This window comes from Macrosteles quadrilineatus, unplaced genomic scaffold (assembly GCF_028750875.1).
Source record: "Macrosteles quadrilineatus isolate MER2022 unplaced genomic scaffold, UCM_ALF_1.0 Scaffold_5__1_contigs__length_97177068, whole genome shotgun sequence".
In the NCBI taxonomy this organism is placed as follows: domain Eukaryota; kingdom Metazoa; phylum Arthropoda; class Insecta; order Hemiptera; family Cicadellidae; genus Macrosteles; species Macrosteles quadrilineatus.
The window spans coordinates 14,854,093-14,873,002 of NW_026542598.1; the positions used below are offsets into that span (position 1 = coordinate 14,854,093).

The 18,910-nt window shown below is 35.9% G+C and overlaps 3 protein-coding genes across 3 annotated transcripts; all 3 read left to right on the top strand.

The window, feature by feature from the left end:
* Nucleotides 1-527: 527 nt before the first annotated feature.
* Nucleotides 528-5,743, top strand: LOC128995438 (histidine-rich glycoprotein-like). Its single transcript, XM_054420457.1, has 3 exons — nucleotides 528-584; nucleotides 2,277-2,344; nucleotides 4,837-5,743. The coding sequence occupies exons 1-3, from the start codon at nucleotides 528-530 to the stop codon at nucleotides 5,741-5,743; spliced, it is 1,032 nt and encodes a 343-aa protein (XP_054276432.1).
* A 129-nt stretch (nucleotides 5,744-5,872) lies between these two features.
* On the top strand, nucleotides 5,873-8,617 carry LOC128995439 (sarcoplasmic reticulum histidine-rich calcium-binding protein-like). The gene is made up of 3 exons (XM_054420458.1): nucleotides 5,873-5,883; nucleotides 6,141-7,920; nucleotides 7,985-8,617. Exons 1-3 carry the CDS (start codon nucleotides 5,873-5,875, stop codon nucleotides 8,615-8,617), a joined length of 2,424 nt encoding a protein of 807 aa, XP_054276433.1.
* A 2,004-nt stretch (nucleotides 8,618-10,621) lies between these two features.
* Nucleotides 10,622-18,753, top strand: LOC128995440 (filaggrin-2-like). The gene is made up of 4 exons (XM_054420459.1): nucleotides 10,622-10,659; nucleotides 15,791-15,874; nucleotides 16,593-17,692; nucleotides 17,903-18,753. Exons 1-4 carry the CDS (start codon nucleotides 10,622-10,624, stop codon nucleotides 18,751-18,753), a joined length of 2,073 nt encoding a protein of 690 aa, XP_054276434.1.
* The last annotated feature ends 157 nt before the right edge of the window (nucleotides 18,754-18,910 follow it).

Genomic DNA, 18,910 nt, shown 5'->3' on the forward strand with positions numbered 1-18,910 from the left:
AAATTAATTGTATACTAATTTGTAAAAATGTCCAAGCAAACAACAAAACAGCGTGTGACTTATCCTGGTAGCAGTGGGAGCCAGGTGCCATATCCAATCATGCATTACGTCCGTAGCTATTGCGCCGCGTGTCGTGTTGGCTGCTCACTTATACACGCTTTCCCCGACCATGACGACTGAGTCACATTCGGCGAAACAAAAACTACATATGTCTGCCTCAGACAATACTGTGTAATGGGCGAGAACTGGGCCAAAATGTGGGGTAAATGACCTACGGTTTAGAGTTATCAATATATACCTCGTCCGCCAAAGAAGTTGAAACATTGATCAATTAATATCAAACATCAGATTGAAGAGAGTCAGCTGACAAATTTGTTGTCCTCAAACACACATGACAGACATAGCACATAACTCAGTGAACATTTAATGGTACAGTATTCCTTTGACACCTCTATTGGACTGAAAACGAACAAGGCACGTTAACAAAATAGGCTACATATTTCGATTTCTCAGTCTTGGGGGCAAGAATGCTCAAGTCCATCTTGGACAGTAAAGTGGTACCAAGTAGTTTCAACTCTCAAGTTGTGAGATTAACTATTGGTATAAGAAAATGATGATTTTAAATTAAAACTAAGCTTATTCAGAGTCACTGGGGAAAGCATCACTGACTATGAATGCAGTGATAAACAACAGTATGTAATAATAACGCTTTAACTTCGGGACTAAATTAATAATTATCGATTGATGATTTGAGTATATTGTAAAAAAGTTCTTTGAGGACTTCCACATCAATCGGTGGAGAAATAATTATTGTAAAAATGCATTCCTAATCGGAATTTAAGCACAGTTTAAACACACTTCTTAGATTAGTTATCGTTATAGACAAGTTAAACTCAATTTTAATAGTTCGGCTCGTACCTTACATTTTCTACGAGTGTCGTTAACACTATTTCCCTACGACCGTTTTATAAAGTAGCCGTTTCAGTTCAGTTCTTAGAATTGAAAAGTTTAATATAACAGCATTGTTTACTTTCATAACAGCATAGTTTTACTCATAACAACACGGGTAATGGACCAATGAGATTCAAGGATTGAGAGAGAAGTAAAATTGTAATGATGCGAACTTAAACTAATCAGCTGTCCAGGCCAATTTAATTGTTGATTGGTGCAATTAGTGTTTGGTGCATGTTTCGTTGTATCTGCATCACTGTCAGAGGCTATAAAAGAACACATGACCTCTCTTAAAAGTGATTAGTAGTGATTGTTAGTAATTAAAACATTTACTAATGGTTGGGGGAAAGGATTACAAAAAAAACCCATAAACACTATAAACACTAAACCCACTGCACTTAAGCAATTATTTAAAAGATGCTTGGTCTAAAAGATGGGGGTTAATCCAAGAATTCAATCTGTGAGAATCATTTTCCCAAATGTCATTACTTTTAAAATATTTTTTTATTATTATTTATTAGTTTCATTAAATTGTTATTATTAATCAGTTTTGTACAAGTGCTAACCAGGTACGCCAGCCGCAACAGACGGGCTTTTTGTCGATAGTTGTTAGTGCTAAGAAGTTATTTTTGTTCACTTATTTGTAAATAAAAGCACTTTTTCATTTCATTCATTTCATTTCATTTCATTTCATTTCATTTCATTTCATTTCATTTCATTTCATTTCATTTCATTTCATTTCATTTCATTTCATTTCATTTCATTTCATTTCATTTCATTTCATTTCATTTCATTTCATTTCATTTCATTTCATTTCATTTCATTTCATTTCATTTCATTTCATTTCATTTCATTTCATTTCATTTCATTTCATTTCATTTCATTTCATTTCATTTCATTTCATTTCATTTCATTTCATTTCATTTCATTTCATTTCATTTCATTTCATTTCATTTCATTTCATTTCATTTCATTTCATTTCATTTCATTTCATTTCATTTCATTTCATTTCATTTCATTTCATTTCATTTCATTTCATTTCATTTCATTTCATTTCATTTCATTTCATTTCATTTCATTTCATTTCATTTCATTTCACTAAACCCACTGAAAGGATTATAGTAATTAAAACAGTTTCGTAGGTAAAGTAGTGTACGCAACTCGCGTACCTAAATACTTTTACATTTACTGTTTTGCCCTCTGGTATTATAAGCTAAGAGTAAAGCAACTTCGTAAGATTTTTTCCATATTATGAGATAACCCTAATTTATATTTTTTACATATTTATAGCTGTGTTTACACTACTAATGAAAGAATCGTTTCAGGTGTTGGCTGCACTGGTTAGCCTGTGTACAGCTGGTGCCGTGCAACTTGTTTCCCCCAATGGCGGACAGTAAGTATAAACAAACTTGTAAAAATGGTACTTTAGAGGTGTAGGGGTTTGTTTCATCCGCATACAATTTGTAATATTCGCTTATTTATGTAAAAACTAACTCAGACTTTGTCTAGCCTATAACACATTGCAGAAGCCTGGATCAATAAAAAACAATTGAGAACATGTGATGAGAACTTTCTGACATTTTTAGTTGACACAAAGCAAAGACATTCTGAACATAATCTGAACATACATAAATGTTTCTAAGATAGTTTTCACAGTTCTGTACATTTTATGTGTACCTGACACATAAATGGTTGGATATATATCTATATTTTAATTTGGTTTAAATTGTTACTGGGTGGTAATTTTGTTCTGAACAGAGGCATTGATTGTACCTGGCTCTTCCAGCCAGGAGGGAATAGAGTTTCCGAGGAATGTGCATAAAATGAATAACCGCGTTCACTGTAGGTTTTCCCTATGCAGCTAGTTTTGTAAAAAAAATTATGTGTCCTATTTTTAACTTAACTATTGAAATCTGTTTACGTAATGTACCATTACTCTGTAATAGGCAATTAATACGTTTAACTTCTTAGTAACAAAAACTAAATGTTGTTGGGAGTGCAAACCAACGGTTTTACTTTGTTGTAACAATTTAGAAAGAATCAGATGATTTAAAGAAATAAAAATAAACCATAACAATTGGTTTCCCAGCAATAACAAAATATCACAGTTAATTATACAAAAATAATAGCTCAGCTGCATGTGTTTTTATATTTAAAAGCTAGGTGTTATTTGATTTCATTAAATTTCCCACATTTTGTTATTCTTGTGTTTATTTTGAAACTACTGTTTTTAATGTAATTTGACGTCAAAGACATTAGATGGTCGCCATTTTGAAACAGCTTTAGTCAACGAAATTAAATTTTGCATGCTTGAGTATCACAGAGAGATTAACAAATTTGTCTAATTTGAAGTTTGTTCCTTAATTCAAACTATAGTTAGTTTATTTATAAAAAAACACATAGAGACGGACATCCGGAAAACGAGGCTCCGGCGACCCATGTTTTTAATGTAAAATATTCTTGTACTAACCCATGGAACAATCCTGCGAAGTTTTTCCAGAGAGTTCACAAACAACCTGTATAATAAGTAAATAAATTTGCTTCACAGGATCCATAAGGGAAATCTTAACTTTCAATATTTAAAATTGAAACTACATCAACCACTCAGATATTGCTTATATGTAGACTGATTTGCAGCAAACAATTACATTTTGAATATGTTTTCATAAAGGGGATATTGTACCACAGTTTAGACAATAGACAATATTCTTTATCTACATAATAATTGAGAACAGCATAGCTTCATAGGATATTTACAGGTGGTTTACCACTTTTTATGAGTTAGTTATTAATGGATGTAAAGTAGGTAATGCAATTCACTAAATTGTTCACCTTTTGACTTGACCAGTGAATCTATTTAGCGGTTTATAAAACCGGTTGTCATAAAATAATTAAAACCTATTTGTTAAAAATGATCCTCATCTGACCAAAACAAATCTTCTCACGGTAAAAAAAAAAAAATGTTTGCTAATTCGTTCAAATATAATATTTATTATTTTGTCGAGAATGTCATCAAAATCAGAGAATTTACAAGATATTTTTTGATATTAGATATACATAATAGGTTTGTGAAAATTTGAACAAAAGAGTCCATTTTATTGACCTTAAAATGATAATGATAATGTACACTCTAGATCGTACTACGATTAGGTAACAGCTACACACTATAAAAAAATTGCTTCAACACACAACCATCCAAGCTACTATCCATCCTTCTACAATGCATCAACATGTTAACAAAATGCTTCTTCATGCTTACACAGGACATCCTTATCCACAACAATCCCGCTTCCTAACATATATAATGTATATTGTATGAATTCGAATAATTGAGATGTGCCATCTTGATTGTTTTGTGCTTTGTGCTTTGTGCTTTGTTTATAATGACTTCAATGCTTAAACAACAGCATCATGTGCAGAATGTTTGTGTGCTTTGCTGCTAACTGTTAATATACATCATCGCTTCTGCTGAAATTGCTTACAATGCTTCAGCTTCAGCTCTCCCCTTGGAATGTTGTGTAAGTATCTTATATTTACTTATTGTTAGTTCAGTGATGGAAGTAGAGTTTTGAGATTAGTATACAAATTTAATTCCTTCTTTAACCAACAACAGGTATTAGTTATGATGTAAAATATATTTGGAGGATTAGTAATGCTGTAAAACGTGAAAAAGAAATATAAAGAAATATAATTAACTTACAGTTTGGATTAAAATAAATATATATATATATATATATATAAACAGATCAAAAACCTTTTACGAACACACTCCTTCTGAAAACATATCAACAACAATTCCATAAAAAGAAGATATTTATATAACTTTTAGTACATTTAATTCCCAGTAAAGTTTTAAATACACAAATTATGGTATTTCTGTTTCAGAAGATTCAGAAGGGGTGTCGTTCTGTACCATGCTCCTAGGTACCTCGCCCCAGCGGCGGCTCCAGCGTACGCCTATGTAAAGAAAAGCCATGGAGAGCACGTGTTACACGGAAAAGTGGAACATCACCACAAACACACAGGCCACGTAGCTCACATACACAAACATACTGGTCACAAGAAACACAGCCACAAGCATCACGGAGGGCATGAACACTCTCATAAGCACCACGGCCATCACGAGCACGGGCATAAACACCACGGGGGTCACAAGCATTCCCACAAACACCACGGACACGGCGAGCATCACCACAAACACAAGGGAAGCGGGAAACACAAGCACAAGCATCACGGACACGGGAGTCATAAACACGACCACCACGCACACCACGACCACGGCCACAAACACCACGGACATCATGACCATGGTCATAAACACCATGGACATGGTGACCACAAGCATCACCACCACGGATCACACGGACACGACCACAAGCATCATGGGCACCATGAACATGGACACAAGCACCACGGAGAGGCGTCTCACCACCACAAACACCACGGATCCCACGGGCATGATCACAAACATCACGGACACCACGAACATGGACACAAACATCATGGGGGTCACAAACACGAACACAAACATCATGGAGAACACGGCCATGGACACAAACACCACGGCCATCATGATCACGGCCACAAACACCACGGCCACGGTGAACACGGCCACAAACATCACGGGCACCACGAACACGGACATAAACACCACGGACATTACTCACACAAACATGGACATGGACATCACGATCATGACGCAGCATATAGTAATCGCCACGATATTATTGAAAGGAAGTCCAGTGATGATAGCTTTTTTGACTCTGTTGAGGACATAATTAGCAAAAAATGAAAACTGTTATATATTTGGTTTATTTAGTTTGAGGATCCAGAATACATGTGAAGAAAGAACATAATCTGAACATACATAAATGTTTCTAAGATATTTTTCACAGTTCTGTACATTTTATGTATACCTGTTATGCTTTATATGTAAGTTTTATCGTGCATTTAGTTTTTAGAACATTCTGGATTTCAATTCACATCTACAACTTAGGGAAAGGCAAGGTAAATGTTTACTTATTTAAGTATAGATTAAATCAACAAAACAGTAATTGTGTATGTATGTGTGATATATGACGAAGTACACAGTAGGTAATACATTTGATGTAAATAATAAAACAAACAAAAGCTTGATTCAACTCATTATACTATTACAATGGGCACTTATTCTATCTCGACTTTTTCAGGCTGGGGAATCCGAGGGACAGCAAATACTTGAATTTCAATGAGACTGCTGTGAATCATCTAAGAAGAATCAAAAGAAAAGCAAGTCCATCACCAGGACAAATTATTCACCATCACAAACACTTTGGTTATGTAGATCATGTGCACAAGCATGCAGGACATGCTGATCACAAACATAAACATCATGGCCATGCAGAGCATAAACATAAACACCACGGGCATGCGAAACACAAGCATAAACATCATGGTCACGCGGCCCATAAACACAAACATAGTGGACATGCAGAACATTCCCATAAACATTCTGGACATGGAAAACATAAACATAAGCACCACGGTCATGCAGAACATAAACATAAACATCATGGACATGCTGAGCATGGCCATAAGCACCACGGTCATGCAGAACATGGACACAAGCACCATGGACATGCAGAACATTCTCACAAGCATCACGGAGAGGCTAAACATTCACATAAGCACGACGGACATGCAGAACATGGCCATAAGCATCACGGCCATGCAGAACATTCACATAAGCACCACGGACATGCTGAACATGGCCATAAGCATCACGGTCATGCAGAACATTCACATAAGCACCACGGACATGCTGAACATGGCCATACGCATCACGGTCATGCAGAACACTCACATAAGCACCACGGACATGCTGAACATGGCCATAAGCATCACGGTCATGCAGAACACTCACATAAGCACCACGGACATGCTGAACATGGCCATAAGCATCACGGTCATGCAGAACACTCCCATAAACATCATGGAGAGGCAGAACACTCACATAAGCACCATGGACATGCTGAACATAGCCATAAGCATCACGGTCATGCAGAACACTCACATAAACACCACGGACATGCTGAACATGGCCATAAGCATCACGGTCATGCAGAACACTCCCATAAACATCATGGAGAGGCAGAACACTCACATAAGCACCATGGACATTCTGAACATAGCCATAAGCATCACGGTCATGCAAAACATGAACACAAGCATCACGGAAAGGCTAAACACTCACATAAGCACCACGGACATGCTGAGCATGATCATAAGCATCACGGACATGCAGAGCACTCTCACAAACATCATGGAGAAAGTAAACATTCCCATAAACATCATGGAGAGGCGGAACACTCACATAAGCATCACGGACATGCTGAACATGGCCATAAGCACCACGGACATGCAGAACACTCCCACAAACATCATGGTCACGCTGAACACGAACATAAACACCATGGAGAAGGGAGACATTCACATAAACACGATGGTCATGCCGAACATGATCATAAACATCACGGACATGCTGAACATGAACATAAACATCACGGACATGCTGAACATGAGCATAAGCATCACGGACATGCAGAACACTCTCACAAACACCATGGCCATGCTGAGCATGGCCATAAGCACCACGGTCATAGCGAGCATTCCCATAAACATCATGGTCATGCTAAACACGAGCATAAACACCACGGGCATGCCGAACATTCCCATAGACATCATGGTGAAGCAAAGCATTCCCATAAACACCATGGACATGCTGAACATGGTCATAAACATCATGGCCATGCAGAGCACTCCCACAAACATCACGGAGAAGCTGAACATTCCCACAAACATCATGGAGAAGCAAAGCATTCCCATAAACACCATGGACATGCTGAACATGGCCATAAACATCATGGCCATGCAGAGCACTCCCACAAACATCACGGAGAAGCTGAACATTCCCACAAACATCATGGAGAAGCAAAGCATTCCCATAAACACCATGGACATGCTGAACATGGCCATAAACATCATGGCCATGCAGAGCACTCCCACAAACATCACGGAGAAGCTGAACATTCCCACAAACATCATGGAGAAGCAAAGCATTCCCATAAACACCATGGACATGCTGAACATGGTCATAAACATCATGGCCATGCAGAGCACTCCCATAAACATCACGGAGAAGCTGAACATTCCCACAAACATCATGGAGAAGCAAAGCATTCCCATAAACATCATGGCCATGCAGAGCACTCCCATAAACATCACGGAGAAGCTGAACATTCCCACAAACATCATGGAGAAGCAAAGCATTCCCATAAACACCATGGCCATGCAGAGCACTCCCACAAACATCACGGAGAAGCTCAACATTCTCACAAACATCATGGAGAAGCAAAGCATTCCCATAAACACCATGGACATGCTGAACATGGCCATAAACATCATGGCCACGCTGAGCATGATCATAAACATCACGGTGAAGCTGAACATTCCCATAAACATCATGGAGAAGCTGAGCATGATCATAAACACCATGGCAATGCCCAACATTCCCATAAACATCATGGGCATGCTGAACATGGTCATAAACATTCCACACCGGATGATGACCATCGTTGACCATAGTTTTTCTTTGCTGTCGACTGAGTTATTTAAAAAATTTACCTGAATCATTAATAATCCAACATATTTAAAATATGCAGTGTATGAGTCGACTAAATGCCCTATAGATGGTTGATGTATAGGTTTTGCTGAAATAGGCATGCATTTTTAATGTTGTAGAAACGATTGAATCGTTTGGTTTGGTAGAGAACGAAAATTGTGCGATCTTTCCCAAGATATTCTACTCAAGCTGTTCATGTTCTTTAATGCTGTACTTCAAATTTACATAAGATTATAACCTTCAAGGTAATAAAATGTTACCAATCGGAATATACAATTGACAAAGCATTCCATCCTTCTTTTTAAATGGGTCTTTTTTCATTGCTTTCGATAACCTCATAAATCTATAATATATATGATACAATAAAATAAATAACTTCTTGATCAGCATTGTACGTGTTATTAAATTTACGGAAAGTAAATAAAGATACGTCTTATAACACTTAAAACATATATTTACGCTTATACTGTTACTCACAAGACGGTAAATATACAAAAGATGGTAAGTGATGATCGATTTCGATTGGACACTCCAATCATCATCAGACCCAATAGGTGAATGACGTCATCTTTTGTATATTTACCGTCTTGTGAGTAACAGTATAAGCGTAAATATATGTTTTAAGTGTTATAATACGTATCTTTATTTACTTTCCGACAATAAAATACTAAGGGCAAAAGCTTCATGTTACCTGTAAAGTAAATCCACATTACAAAATAATCCTATAGCAAAATATTAAAGTTATGTTTATCATTAAGTAATCAATCCGTATTAGAAAATAAATACGAAATTTCTTTAATGAGTAAGAAGATTTTTTTTTCAGGCATATTATAAGCGAGGTTTATCGGTTTATAAATTAGATGTAATCTGGAGACACTGCATGAATTTTCATGCGTGAGAACCTTAAAGTTCTTCGCTAAATCCTCTTTTTTTCCTCTGTATTGAAACTGTGATTTCCCTGTTATTTTAGATTTATTTGTATCTACAACACTCCTCAGAATCCTCCTCTATAAGAATATATTTTGATAGAACAATGCAAAGTAAGATTATGTTTCAAGGTGTAGAATGATACTTTATTTCTGTTAACTGGTAATTTTATTGATTATTAATTTACCCACCGACTTTTTAAGTCCTTAAGATAGAAATTATGATCAAATCTTTTTACTACAAATATCAAAACTCTTCAACAAATTTAAATTGGATTTCTAACTTATTTTAAAATTATGAAACTTTCAAATTAAAATTTAAATAACATATCAGACATTCACTTGATATAACTAAGTATTACAAAAATTCAATTAATTAAACACAACACGGCTATGAACAGTTGAAGTCTTGAAGGTTGTGTTTTCAATAATCTTAGATACAACATTATAATAATAAATAGCTGTCTCTGTTCAGTTTTAATAAGAATTTTAGGCTTAAAACCTCTCTTTTGTGACTCAAGTTAAACCGTTTCACCTCTAACTAAGAATCATTTACTTGTTTTGTATTTGATGACAACGTGTTCGATATGTGTAATTGATTATTTTAGCCATAACGATTTATTTGGCCTTTACAGTTTAAAACAATAGTAATGTAAAGAAACACAAACACATACAAATGTAGTGTGTGTTTTGTGTGTGTGTTAATGTAATGAAATATGAAATTATATTGTTACCAATAAAGTTATTTGTACCATTAAAATGATATTGTTGTTATTTTTAATATGTTAACACTGATAAGGATTTTGGGCAGAAAGTGATGAGTTTTAGCTTTGGCTATGAGATATTGAAGAATAATCAAGTCAATTTAAGAAACCCTGAGCTCAATCATGACAAAATAAAGATTAAAATGAAATCAAATATATTCTAACAGAAAAGTATTTTTTTGTAGCTAATACTGTTGGTTAAAACATAGGCCACTTGGCCTTTGAGCTTGTAATGATAACAAAACTCATATCGATTTGTTAACACATGACTTGTTGATATTAAGATCGTCAATGCAGTTTGGGTACATTACTTCATTACCATGTGTCTCTGTATTCTGCAGATAGAATCTAACACAGTGTAAGATAGAAATATACAGAGATCTACAAAAATCTACAGATACAAATACGGATATCAAATATATCTACAGAAAGGAGGACTCTTAAATGTTTCATAGATACCCCTACGAGTGCTCAATGTGCCGTACATTAGCCGTGGAGCATGTTTCCAATATATGCTGTAAATTGTCCCATACACCGCAAGGTTGATTGATTCTATGGCATTGCGAATTCGTTCACGGAGCTCTTGAAGCGTTTGAGACATTGACGTTACATAAACTTTGTCTTTCACATAGCCCCATAGAAAATAATTACACACCGTAAGATCAGGAGATGTAAGGAGCCATTTGATAAGGGTCAAGTCATCGTCAAAATGTTTTTTTCTTGAATTAATCATTTTGAAAATGATACAAACATGTCCAAGTAAAATCCAAGACTGATTATTGAACAGCTGATTATAAAACTTGGAAACATGCTGTTTAAGCACATGTTTCAAATATTAATGTGGGACAATAATTGGGTGAGGTACATGCACGATTACTAGAAAAATACCCGGTATGGATCATAAACATAAACACAATGACGTTATTGGCCCGAATCCTATAATAGCATTGAACATATGTTTTAGCAGTTGCATTTAACCAATGTTAAATAATGTTAATTTTCGGGCCAAAAACGTCATTTGTTGATGTTTATGATCCATACAGGTATTTTTCTAGTAATCGTGGGTACATGTCATTAAAACCTGATGATTCTTTTATAAACCCCTGTATATAAAAAAATATGAAATCAAATGAAAATGTCAAAGACATGGGTCTAGACTTTCATTTTCATTACTACTGAGTTTTAGGGGATTACAATGGTACAGACCGTTAAAGAGAAAGAAGAAATGCAAACTGCGGTGGATGATGAAGTTAAGTTTTTCGAGATCCTATTGCAATTTTATTTAGCCTAATTATGTTCAAAACAGTTTATAATCCCTGAGTACAGTTAGTTAAGCCCTGTTTCAGTATTAAATTAATTTTGTGATGTTATCCTACAAGGACAGTACACAACAGTCACGATTTATGGTAAATATGAATAAGACATGTTTTTAAGTAGAAGTACCTCCCAGATTAAGAAAAACGTTATCCCCACCAAAGAGCTGCATACTTTTCTCCTATACTGGCGAATCTACAGCCTAGGGATCTCAACAAGTGAGTTACAGTATTATTGCATGTATAAAATCCATTGGCTATTGACAATATTTGAACCTCAGCTACAAGTCCTCTAGAACCACTACTGCCATAGTTAGTCTGTGCGTTTTGGTGTCCAGCGCTATTGTAACTAAGAAACAACAACCACTGAGTGCATTAAATAAACGAATCAATGATGTTAAACAACTAAAAGACCTATCATAGTCACAATTTTATGGGTTGGTTAGACAATCCAAAACCAAAAATAAATGGTATGTTGTTTCCTTACTACCTCGGACAGTAATTCTTTTGAAGTAAATATAGGACTTAAAAGCACTTGAGTGTATAGCAATTAAAAGGACTGTAGGGCAAAAACGGGGCTTTTTCCAGCCTTGTGACCTAGTCCAATCGATTACTCGTTGTCAAATACCATGTAGTAAACCAAAAGAATTAAAAATCCTCGACTGAAAATATAAGGTTGTCCGTACACGCGCTTGTTTTAGAATATAGGATATTGAAATTATTTTTTTTTTACCGATTCTCTATTCTTTTCGGACAACAACATTTGAAACATTGAATATAACAGATTTGAAAATATTGTATAGAATAGAATATTAATTTACAAGTAATTTCAAAAGTGTAGTGGTCTTACACATTATCAATTTAGGTTTTGATAATGCAAAGTTTGACACACAAATACCCAGTTTATATTCATTTAGTTTGCCTAGTTGGTCCATTCAACTGCGCCTGCACTGATCAAGTCAATATTTCACTACAGTTTTGTAGAGCGTGGGTCGAACTTTCAACTGCAGGATCAACTAATGTAGAAATCTACTGTGGTCTGTGATATTTAGTTCAATTTACCCTTTAGTATAAAATCACAAAATTAGTACCACAACAATACTTAACCTGTGTTGAAGCAACTAAATTGTGTGCAGCCTTAACGAAATTACATTTAATTAGTAAATCCCCCAAAAATGAACCTTACCCATTGCTGTATCTTTTACTTGACTTGAATATATGACTTTTAAGTTAACTATTTATGCTTTTAAAGCATCTTATATCAAAGCTCTGCTGGTAAACTAATTAAGTGTGCTTTACTTTACAAAATGAGCTTCTAGGAAATAACTAGTTATACGGTCCGTTCCCGTCAATTTAGTGGAGCGAACGACGAAATAGGCAAATTATCTTCTTCCTAGATAAAATTAGGTATTTAAAAAAATAAGTACAGTATTATAACATAACCACTTAAGAACACTTTTAATGATCAATACATTACCTTATCATACGAGAACCTGATGTCCCCTTTACTGCTCTTTGTATACTTGTCACTCTAGTCTATTATCAAAAATTGCCCAATCAGCAAGCCCATAATAGCTTACTCTTTACAACGCTAGACAGGATGAGCCAAAAATCAATTTTCCCAGGTCCACCACAGTTTGATCTAAAGTACACACTTGGCTGAGATGTACAGAAATCCATAGGCAAATTTGAGTGGGAATTGCCTTCGTGCACATTATACTCAATTTGATTATTTAAAGAAAACAGTAACTTATGAAGAATGTACAATAGACATTTGAACAATGTTCAACACTATCCAAAAATGTACTAAAATGTAAATTAGAAAATCTTTAAGGTTATTTTCATTGTGAGAAAATTTGTATATAAACTCAGCTGCAGTACATATGCTAACATTACATATGCCAGCAGAAGTCCAAAGATTATTCCTAAGTATCCCACTACCAGTACAACTTTTGTCAGTCCTCTGATGTTGCGATAGCAGCAGTCATGTTCTTGTTATTTGCAGTAATTAATTACGCTGCAAAGTTACTAAATTATTTATTTAAAGATTTCTTCCCAGTAACCTTACACACGAATTGGATTTTGTATACAATTTCAATAAATATTTTTATACATGAAAACAATTGAAATTCATATATTTTTCATACTTTGAATATAATTAAATCCTATAAATCTTCATTATACATTTAATTTCATCTTTATACTTGGATATGTTCTTTTGATCATTTTAGTTTTTACTTTCATTATTAATTTATCAGTATGCATTTATACTCTTTATATTCATTGAATTCTTAAGCCCATCAAATTCATCAACCCTTAGAAAAAGAGCAAAACTTAATAATGATCAACTTCAATCACATTTCCTTAGAAAGGAACAAGTTAGTTCAAGACACAAAAGGCTACTACAAATTCAAGTAACTAGATGACAAAACATCCAATTAAGATTATTTTACTAAGATTATTTTCATCAAGACAAACAGAATAAATATTTATCCAAAATGGTATAAATTAACTTCCCCAAAAGGAGATTTTTAAACTAATAGCAATATTTTACTGCTCTCACATGCAAAAAGTGACAAACTACTTCAACAGCAGACAAACCGAGAGTGAGGATGAGTCTAGTCGATATCATGCTTTTAATATGGATCTGTTCTGATTGGCTAAAACTTACAATTTCTGGTACATTCCAGCCAATCAGGTCACATCGACTTAAACAAATCAATATGTTATATACATGATTCTAGAAAGTTCAAAAAGTTCTAACATGTTCAGATGACATGAAATGCAATCTGAAAACCTGATGATAATAATGGTACCATTTTATGATAGTATATTGTGTAAAATGCATATTACAAGAAGTACGAAGCTACAACTAAACTGGTGATTTGTACTAGATTTACATTAAGAATTACAAGAAGAGCACTTTGGTCTACCAAGAAACTGTGGTTGTTGTTGTTATTATTTTGAAAGCCAGGTCAACGTAAATAACTAAAACTATTCGATTCCTATTATGAATTTCAAAAGTGCAACAAATTACTACATAAGCTTCAGCTTGTGATCCAAGAAGAGATCCAACACCCTGCTTCACAATAGTGAAACATAAATAGAAATCAAAAACCAGTCCTAACTGAAATTTACTATTATTTATCCTAACGAATTTAACTAGCATCAGCATGGTGCGATAGTCAAAGGTAGTTTGATAATTCGGTTGGTTTTCTGAATCATTTAAAAACCGTAGTCCTGTAACCCAGCTAATAGGAGGTCATGAATTGTGGATATTTATAGGCATGCAATGTGGATGCGATACTCCCTGTTGTGGATTAACGTCCGCACGAGTGAGTACTACAACTATCCGTAGTACTATCCTGATAATACGACCAATTCGTATATACCAAGGCAAAAATGTGGTTCGGATTCCACTATAAACTGTAGGTCCCATAGTTGTCATTAGCTGCATGGGCTATTAATTAACAGCTGTGTCTAAGGAATATGTCGGCCTTAGTCATTAACAAGACTACAAGATCACGCCACTCATCCTACACACATCTCCATTCATACTTGGCTTAAAATACCTACTTTGTATGGTCGCCATTTCATTGAAAAGTATTCAAGTATTAAGTATTTAGCCTCAAGTAATAACTTTCATTTCATAATAGTCTACCTTTTGCAACACTGTAAAACAATCCACCTTTTCTCACATTGATATGTATCGAAATGCATTAATTTCAAATCTACGGTTCAAAAAGTATGTACTATAAATGTAATACAACTGGTGGTATAAACTGACCCTACAGATGCACCGACATATTTCCAACATATTCACTACCGGTACCAGGTACTGTGACACAAAGCCGACAATACAGTCAAAGATGAATGTGACTGCGGGTAGGTAACGTGAAATGCTGGTAGGCAACGTGAAATGCTGGTAGGCAACGTGAAATGCTGGTAGGTAACGTGAAATTCTGGTAGGCAACGTGAAATGCTGGTAGGCAACGTAGAATTGTGTCTTTCAAACAAGATGCATGCAATAATCCTTGAACATCTATGTTTCATACTTCTGAAATCGTTAACTATTAAATAACCAGGGTAACATTTAGCTCTGACATAAAAAAACAAACTGTAATTACATATCTTATAGCGTTTTGCTTGAATTCTAAATGTAGAATTTTCTAACAGAGAGGATGCCGCACCAAGGATCATACGACTAAACAATGCTGAGACTTCTCAGACACCGTCAGACATGCAGGCCTCGCCATCCTTGTAAGTGAAATAAATTATTATTTTATTATTATAAGTTTAAATGAATTATATTGATTTTTGCTATTAATAGGCATAAGGTCTACCTAAGATTGTAGGTCCATATAGCACCATGCTAGAAAGATTTTACAAAAGAAGGACGTACACAATTGTATTAAATTTGCATTGAGTTATAACGCTTTATTTTATTTACATTTAAAAACTGGGAATAAAAAAAAATGTTTTTGTTAGAAGTAGTTTTTTTGAGAGTGTAATTTAGTTTAACGATATTTACAGATCTTGGTTTAGTGCAACTTCTCAATACCATAAATTATTTATACCAGAGTGAATTTAATCCGTATACTATTGTGCAATAGGAGAATAGCAAATAAGACTTACTTCAAACCATTTGACACTACAACCATCACTTACAATCATTCACCTTTTTTACAAACTGATGTTGTTATAATCATATAGTTTAGAAAAAAGCTAATCATATTTTATTTACTAAGCCAGAAGATGATTAAAATATCATAGAAAAAACATTCGAAAAGCATACCTACAAGAATGTAAAATAATATTGTAAGAACAATCACAAATCTTTGATTTCAAGTATTAAATTGAAAATATTTGTCAATTTTATGAAGAATAAATATTTACACTTTACACTTATTATTTATTTACATAGGCCTATCAAATTCTCTTAATACAATTCATTCTTCATAAATTTGGATGATTTCAGGAAACGGAGAGTTGCTTTGATTCGATATCCTAAGCCGAGACCAATGGTATCACATGCTACTAAATTTAAACTGAAATTATTCAAGAAGAAAAAGAAAGCAAAGGTGGGAAAAGTCATACACCACCACAAACACGAAGGTCACGTAGATCACGTTCACAAACATGAGGGTCATGCAAAACACAGTCACAAACACCATGGTGAGCAGAAACACTCTCACAAACACCATGGAGACGCTAAACATAGCCATAAACACCATGGGGAAGGCAAACACAGTCACAAACATCATGGACACACTGACCATCACCACAAACACCATGGACACAGCGAGCATTCCCATAAACACCATGGTCATGGGAAACACTCTCATCACCACCATGGTGAACATGAACATAAGCACGGACACCACGGTCACCACGAACATGGACACAAACACCACGGACACTCGGAACATCAACACAAACACCACGGCCATTCGCAGCACCACCACAAACACCACGGGCACGGTGAACATAAGCATAAACATCATGGAGAAGCGAGTCACAAACATAAACATCACGGACATAGTGAGCACAAGCACAAGCATCATGGACATCACGAACACGGGCATAAACACCACGGCCATCAAGAACACGGGCACAAGCATCATGGCCATCAAGAGCATGGCCACAAGCATCATGGTCACAACGAGCATTCTCACAAACACCAAGGCCATGCAGAACATCACCATAAACATCACGGACATGGTGAACACGAGCACAAACACCACGGACATGCTTCACATCACCACAAACATCACGGAGAATCGAAACACCATCACGCCCATCACGGTCATGGAGAGCACAGTCATAAACATCACGGACATCACGACCACGGACACAAACATCACGGACATACAGACCATGGACATCACCACCACGGTAGTGCTAAACACGAACACAAACATCACGGCCACGGAGACCACCACCACAAACATCATGGAGAAGGAAAACACGTGCATAAACATCATGGTCACGGAGAACACGACCATAAACACCACGGACATCACGAACACGGCCATAAACATCACGGACATTCGGACCATTCGCACAAACACCACGGTCATTCGGAACACTCTCACAAGCATCATGGCGAGGGTAAACATCACCATTCCCATCATGGACATGGAGACCACCACCATAAACACCACGGCCACGCGAAACACGAGCACAAACACCACGGTCATAATGACCATCACCACAAACACGATGGTGATGGGAAACATTCACACAAACATCATTTACACGCTGAGCACGGCCATAAGCATCACGGACACGCGTCTCACGGACACAAACATCACGGACATGCGGAACATTCCCATAAACACCACGGCCATGGGAAACACGAGCATCACCACCACGGAGACACCAAACACGAGCATAAACACCACGGAGATGCTAAGCACCACCATGGACATCACGGGCACTCAGATCACAGCCACAAACACCACGGACACTCCGATCATCACCACAGCCATCATGGGCACAGCAAACACGAACACAAACACCACGGTAGTCACGGACATGAACATAAACACCACGGAGACAACAAGCACGAGCATAAACACCACGGGCATAGTCACCACGATCATAAGCACCACGGGCATTCAGACCACAGCCACAAGCACAGCGGCCACGGTCATCACGATCACAAACATAAGGGACATGGTGAGCATAAACATAAACACGGCGTCGGTGGAAAGGGACATCACGACAGTGACCATGATCATGATGAACACGAGTACGATGATCATGACTTTCTTGAGACAAATGTTCAGCCTGTGACCTCAGTAGACATGAACACTGGTATTTTGAAAACTACAAATAAAAATACAGCATCTTCAGCAAGTAAGCCTATAGCATACAATAAAGCATCCGCTTCGATACCGAGCAATGAAAAATCTGTTGAAAGAGATGCAAAAATGCAAAGTAGGCCTATTACAAAACCTGAAGTCAACGTGAAACAAGAGAAATATTCAAGTAAGAACAAGAAAGGGTCACCCTTAAGTTCTGAAGATTTTAAATTTGATTCGTCGGAGTTTTCATTTTCCTTCGAAGATGCAGATTTTAAGTCCCTAGAAAAAGAAATAGCTGAAATTGAAAAGGAGATGGGCAGTGAATCTTGAAATATATAACTATAGGTAAGAAAATCAAAATATATTTGTGTATATGTATGTAATTTTATGAAATATAAGACTTTTTAAATACACAAAATCGTTTATGGTTTGCACCCCTTTTCGTTTCACGTACCAAATTGATATTTTTTATCGTGTCCGGAACGCG